Source organism: Aplidium turbinatum, chromosome 4 (assembly GCF_918807975.1).
Source record: "Aplidium turbinatum chromosome 4, kaAplTurb1.1, whole genome shotgun sequence".
Classification (NCBI taxonomy): Eukaryota; Metazoa; Chordata; class Ascidiacea; order Aplousobranchia; family Polyclinidae; genus Aplidium; species Aplidium turbinatum.
In genome coordinates this window covers 24,602,629-24,609,326 of record NC_137475.1, presented here as the reverse complement: position 1 = coordinate 24,609,326, position 6,698 = coordinate 24,602,629, and the positions used below count along the sequence as shown (strand labels likewise).

General features: G+C 38.4%; 1 protein-coding gene across 1 annotated transcript; it reads left to right on the top strand.

The window, feature by feature from the left end:
- Positions 1 to 902: 902 nt before the first annotated feature.
- Positions 903 to 3,382, top strand: LOC145769449 (E3 ubiquitin-protein ligase TRAIP-like). Its single transcript, XM_082581093.1, has one exon. It carries the CDS (start codon positions 903 to 905, stop codon positions 2,334 to 2,336), a length of 1,434 nt encoding a protein of 477 aa, XP_082437219.1. The 3' UTR covers positions 2,337 to 3,382.
- Positions 3,383 to 6,698: the final 3,316 nt, after the last annotated feature.

Genomic DNA, 6,698 nt, shown 5'->3' with positions numbered 1-6,698 from the left:
TAACCCTAACCCAGAGGGGATATGAAGGCTCACAGCGATTGCCTTATTCTGATGACACTACCAGGGCGGTAGTTTGCAGCGCGTGAAACATGCGGTTCTTTTCAAAATTGCAGAAAGTTTTGTAGTGCAACTGGTACAGTCAGCTACAGAAGACAATTAGTAAATGTTACATAGAACATACCGGTATTTAAAGAATATCATACTTGTTTGGAAAGACAGTTGAAAAGTTACCAAAAAGCTGTTTTTCTTAACAAAGCCTTTGCGGTAGGCTAAATGTAAAGCAAGTATACAGGTAGTTGAATTAACAAGTAACCATAAGCATGCAGTGAGTATCCAGGCCTGATGCTAACAGCGCAATGCAGGTTATCATAACAAGATTTATTAAACTACTATCGGTGCCAATTGTCATTTTACGATAAACAGAGATTATTTGCGATGAACAATAGCCCTTCTATTGTCACACGTAATAAAAGCCTTCGTATCCCCTTCTTTAGATATCCCTGACCCTAACTATAGAGCAATCTATGCTCTAACCCTAACCCTGCTGATCGCAGTTTCCGCAAACATTTTTTCGCAGTTTTTGCTAACTGCAGTTTCGGCTTACCCTAGCCCTAATTCTAACCATCGAGTAATCTATGCTCTCTAACTCTCGCTGATCGCAGTTTCTGCAAATATTTTTTCCGCAGTTTCCGCTAACCGCGTTTTCCGTTAACCCTAACCCTTGAGTTTGTTTGTGGAAACTCCGATCAGCGACTTTGGCTTTGTGCTATTAAACTGCGATCAGCGACTTCGGCTTTTTTTAATTTTTTCTCTCGATCTTTTCAGGGTACGAACTGAGGGTCCGAAGTGTTCAGGGTACGAACTAGGTTGCACCCTGTCACAACAGGTATCGTTTAGGGAAAATGTCTTTTTGTGGTACTTGTACCATTTGTACTGATTATTTTGATACTGAAAATGACATTAGTGTAACACCTTGTGGGCATCTGTTTCATGGGGTATGCTTAAATCAATGGATTAAAACTTGTGGAGCTCAAAGATCCTGTCCACAGTGCAGGACACGCATCACTACAAAGCAGATTGTCAGCAAAATATTTGTGAATATTCCTGAAGAAGGTGACACACAAATTGATTCATTTCAATTAAAAAACACAGTCAATGAATTGGATTCCAAACTAAAGAATTTGACAAAAGAAAGTGTAGAGTTGAAATCATCCCTTGCAACCATGGAGGAGTTGAATAATGTGTCAGCCATAAAGATAAAAGACCTAAAGAATGATGTTAAGCGTGAACGAACTGTAGTCCATTTGCTGAAAACTGACATGGAAACACTGAAAAGAGAAGTTGAGAATGTACGGGAATGCAAGGAGGAGACTAGGAGACTTAGGATCCGATTAAAAGTTTTGGAAAGAGTTGAAATTTGTCTGAATGGGAACAAGTCAGAAGTGGACAACATGATGAAGCAGTACACCTCAGGGTCAAATACAGGTGAAATGCTACAATTAGCAACTTTTTGTGTTGCCTTGAAACAAGAATATGAAAGCATTAAAGAATCTAGAAGCAATATGAATAACAATGTCATGAAACTAAAAAGAGAATTGCATCACAAAAATGAATTGCTACTTGCTAAGGTGTCGGCTTTAGAAAGTCTTGAAGCATGCAATACTAGTCTTCTTAAAAATGAAGAAATGCTGAACAAAGAAAACCAAAGTATGAAAAAGAAACTATCCGCCCTCCAGCAGGCCATCACTTCTCCATCTGATGCCAGGTCATCAGCAATAAACCGCCTGATTACAGAAAGTCCTGCCCCAGAATTTCTCACCCCAATCTGTGACATAACAAATACTAAACCTTCACGAAATCCTCTTAATCTTGATCCCATTCCTATGAAAAAGCCAAAGCTAAGTATATCACTTGATAGTGAGGATGTTGATCTAAATGAAGAGGATGAGGATTGTGAAAACTTTTCACCACCTGTTGCTGTAGATAGTCCCCACACAAATAAAATGAAGCAGCATTGCATGGAAATGGGAATACCCTTTGTAAAGACAACATCCCTTGAGAGAAGTGGGAAATCAAAACTGAAGTCCAACCTTTCAAATTCTCATTATATTCGCAGTAAATTGGTGTCTAATAAGAAGGCATCAGCTGCCTTTCTTGCCTATGACGGACTAGGAGGTCGACGAAAATTGGCACCTTCTCGGGTAAATGCAGGAACTTTAAGAAATTCTTCTAAATTTTCAAGTACAAATTCATCCAAGTTCAAGGTTCCCACCACCACTACTGCAGATTCAAACAGTCAGTTTGATAGATTTAAGCGTTTAAAAGTACAAAAATAATTATAATACCATATTTATTCAAATAAAAGTCGCATACATATATTCTGTAAGTTGCACCTCTAACTCAGGCCTGATAAACTGATACCATTGTAAGTAAACACTTTATTGGTAGACTGCAAAGTTCTGCTTCTTATACTTGAATAAATATGGTACGGTACGGTACTTCTTTAACATTCGATGCTAGTTGGCACTTACACAGCCTTGAGTGATTTATCTCGCAAGAGTTTATGGTATTTACATTCACAATGCTATTGTAAAAACTGACAAGTGACAAAGGATCGCTTATGTTGAGCTTTGTAACATTGTTCCACTTGATCATGTTCAAAGTATATATTGTGTAGTTATGTCAAACTTGGATTGAAGTGCAGTACATCGTCTACTAATGCCTAATGGTGCATCATAAACTCTATAATTTGTAATAGTTTTGCATGAGTTTTGATTTAAATCTATGTTGAGTTTCACTTTACAGTAAAGCAACCTTAACAGCTTGTTCTTTATTCATGGGATCAGTAATTCAGTATACAATGTATGTATACTATACAATGACATACATTTCTATTTTAATATGAAACATCTGATGATCTCACTCTCGCAAAGAATAAATTGTAGAGGTTGCTTAATGCTTAGATAACTTTGATTTCATATTGCTTGGATTTGCGCTTGGTGAAAAATGTTGTTTGTAGTGGGTGTTAATGGAATTTATTACATTGAGTTTAACTTAAGTAATAAGTGCTAAATTTTCAATTTTACTACGGCTTAAGCCGGTGTGCTCCAATTCGGAGAATCCGATTCAGAGAAACCCCTGTTAGATCATTTCATTATAATTTTAAGAGAATTCATGTTTTTTTCCATAAGGTTTTTCAATATTTATAATTTTTTGGTATGTTGATCAGGATGAAAACTAATGAACAACATGTCTTCAATTAGTTAAACGGTTTTCGCGGTACAGTTGTTTGAAACATTCACCACTAGGTGGCGATTTTTATGTCTGAGCGAAGTCGTCATATAGGTCTTTTTGTTAATATATGATATTGTGGTCACATTATTAGTAGACCTGTAAACAGTCTTCGAAATTAGCCTCGGCAATTGCCGAGGTGATTGCCGAGGCAGATGCATGAATGGCACATTAGCCTCGGCAATAAAAATGCCGAAGCCACACGAGCGCTTGTAAGGACCACAAGATTACAAAAATAACCCTAATTTTCTCAGACTACACCAGACTAGGAGGTTGATTCAATCTTACTATTGCTTAATGTTTTTATTTGGGTTACTTTCTACTTCGCCGGCGCTTATAGAAATATCACCCCATTTGCATTGATTCAACGCCAGTAGACGTCAAATTATTGTAAGCATTTACTTCTTATCGCGCTTCGCCTTCCGTTATCTCGTCCAGCTGTATCAGAAACAATCGCGCCGCTTTCACAACGAACCACACAACATCAACAGACGTCGAATACATGTAAGTAATTGGTTAACGCGTTAACCTTTAGAGTGAGCTTTGTTAATTGCGGTTTGTGATAGATGTCTGGTTGCGTAACAACAACAGGTGCAATTTTATGCGCTGACAATGCTCATGTGAACTATAAAAAAAGTTTGCAACCTTATAAATACTGGCCCAGTTAAAAAAGTAGTACAAAATTGGATAAATGGTACTTCGGCAGTAAACAAAAGTAATGCTTCCGATCACATGACATCGCGCGTTCATGAACGGGCAAATGACGGTCGGGAAAATTGAATCGATTTGTGCTGACTCGAACGTTGAATCAACCCAAAATTAACAAACTCCCCCCCCCGTGACTTATTTAACATGAATTATCGTAACAGCGCGTTGCTCGCTTTATCGCTACTTTTGGTATTATTACATCACAACAAATCAAACAATGCGGTCTTGATAGACTACTCTATTAGATTTTTCGCTTCTCGTTTTACATGTTGTGGTAGCCTACAATTTTTTCGTAATAAACGTTCACAGCAATTGCCGAGGCAATTTCAACTTTTGCCGTTTCGCCTCAGCAACGTTTTTGCCGAAGTAAAAATATGCTAATTTCGAAGACTGTAGTAAATATACATATCCCTCCATTATGGGGATCAAGGAATTGAAATTAAATCTGAGATCTAAAATGCATTTTTAGAATGAGTATAAAATGCATTTAAAAAAAATGCGTTCAACACAAATGGCTCAAGATAGCATTTCAAAATCAATTTCCATACTTACTAATTTCCATGACCAACTTCTGGAGTTTGTGACAGTTTTTTTTATCGCGGTCTATGATTCTCATTCTACTATAAAATATTTGATTTACAATTTGGTGTTGACCATAGAAATATCTGCAAGTCTTGTAAATCTTGTAAATTTCATGCAAATTAAACAGAAGGTCATTTAAGGTTGCTCTTTAGCATTGTTTTAAGATAAAAATACCTTTATTATGATCAAATTGACATTGCATAAATGATGCATCTGATTCCTTATCCACTTTTCGATCATCATTGCGCAAGAAACTATCATCACACGCTGTGCTATTGAAGCATCTGGCAGGCTCCAGCTGGAGAGTGAGGGATAACTTTATGTTAATAGCAGCTCTAGTCTTTGTTTACTTTTCAGCAGAGTACTGTGCACCTGTTTAGTGACTGCCAGCTGCGATTTTTTCTTTCTTGTCGAACGACCAAAAATTCTGCGTTTGTTTGTCGAATAGTAATATGACGTCACAAGAGTCAGTGAAGCGTTTGGTCGCAAATTACCGCACAAGTTGTGTGTATGTACGTCAGAGTCACTTACTTATGTTTTTAATCGCACACTGGTTGAGTGATTGCAAAGGAGTATCAAGCGCTAAGTTGTGTACCTACCGGACATGTATATTATTTGTTTTGCTCCAGGAAGAGAACTGTTGTGAACGAGAAACTGAACATCGCAAAAGAAAAAATTCGTTAGGCTATACCACTAGCTTAACCTACTGCGAGTTTTTTGCCTTTGGCATCTCTTAAGGCTCGCAGTCTCACTTAGTATGCAAATGGTTATGCACGTACCTGCAGTCCAGCATGCAAACGCAGTTACTCAGTTAGGAGCGAAATATGCAGGTTACCAAGTGTTTGATGCCAAGCGTTAGAACTTCAATCAAAGCATTTTTTCGCAGTGTTCAAAATGTTCTTCTGGAAGAGAACTCCTTTCCATAAAAGTAGCGGCTTTTTTCATCTGTATTTCTGAACATCTGGTTGGAAATTAGGCTGTTTTCTCGATGTGAAAAACTTTCGAAACAAGTATCCAACAGAGTCATTTTAACGGTGCAATATTGTTAATTGGCTCATACGGCGAAATACCAACTGGTATAGACATTGACATTTGGGAATTTCTTGCGTGAAGCGTCGCTTTTAGACCTTGCCTTGTAGTAGTAGATAGCACAAGAAAATTTGCGTAAGTTGGCACTCTTATAATTGCAACACCTGATGCTCCCCCCTGATTGTTCTTCGACATGACTTGACATCCTCTCTCAGTTTTATTTCCTTTTTTTTTCTCGTAAGACACGGCGTTTGTCAAATAGTGACGATGCATGTTGAACGGCATTGCCCACAAAAAGGCAAAAATTGCAGCCCTGCTCACTGCTACAAGTTACAGTGACAGAATGCCTATGTTCAACACTATTGGATAATATTCCTATCCTTACTGGCATCCAACTTGCTGAGCTGTGTCACAAAAAAGCCACTCTAATGGGGTGAAAGCTGACTTGGGAAGGGCCGCAAGCGTTTCTCTCCAGAACAGCTTACTGTTCATAATCATGAGAGAAATCAAGGGCTGTAGTCAAAGGGTGCCATTCCACAATTAACGGCATGCCTTTAAGTGTCTTGACAAAGAAACAGCCACGTGCTCTTGAGCGGTGTCCTATTGAACCTGGGCTCACACCACTCAGCTTTGCAGTCGACTGGAAATGTACCTGTGTATTATTGTGAGATCTTGAGAAAAAATGAACCATCGATTGATGAGCATTGAATCCAAACCATTTTCTTCACTCCAAGGTCTCCCACTGTTCCAAACGAACTCCCCATTGACTGAAAGCAAAGCACTTATTTGTGCCTGCCACTCCCCATTTTCTTGACGAAGCTGACAAACAAAACATATCTGCGGCTAATTGAGCAGACCATACTTGGAAATTTAAATGGAATTCAAGCACCACCAGATTCTGTTTGTTCATTCTCGATGTCGAAACTTGTATCATTAAGCTGTCTTAACAGTAACAGGCATGGGTGCACCTCAATGATGTTTGTACAGGTGTCAGGCTTTTTCGCTCAACCATGCACCAGTGGAAAATGGCATCTTGTTTTTTGGTGAACATGATGCTGAGAAATAGACCGCATCATCAACGATTGTGC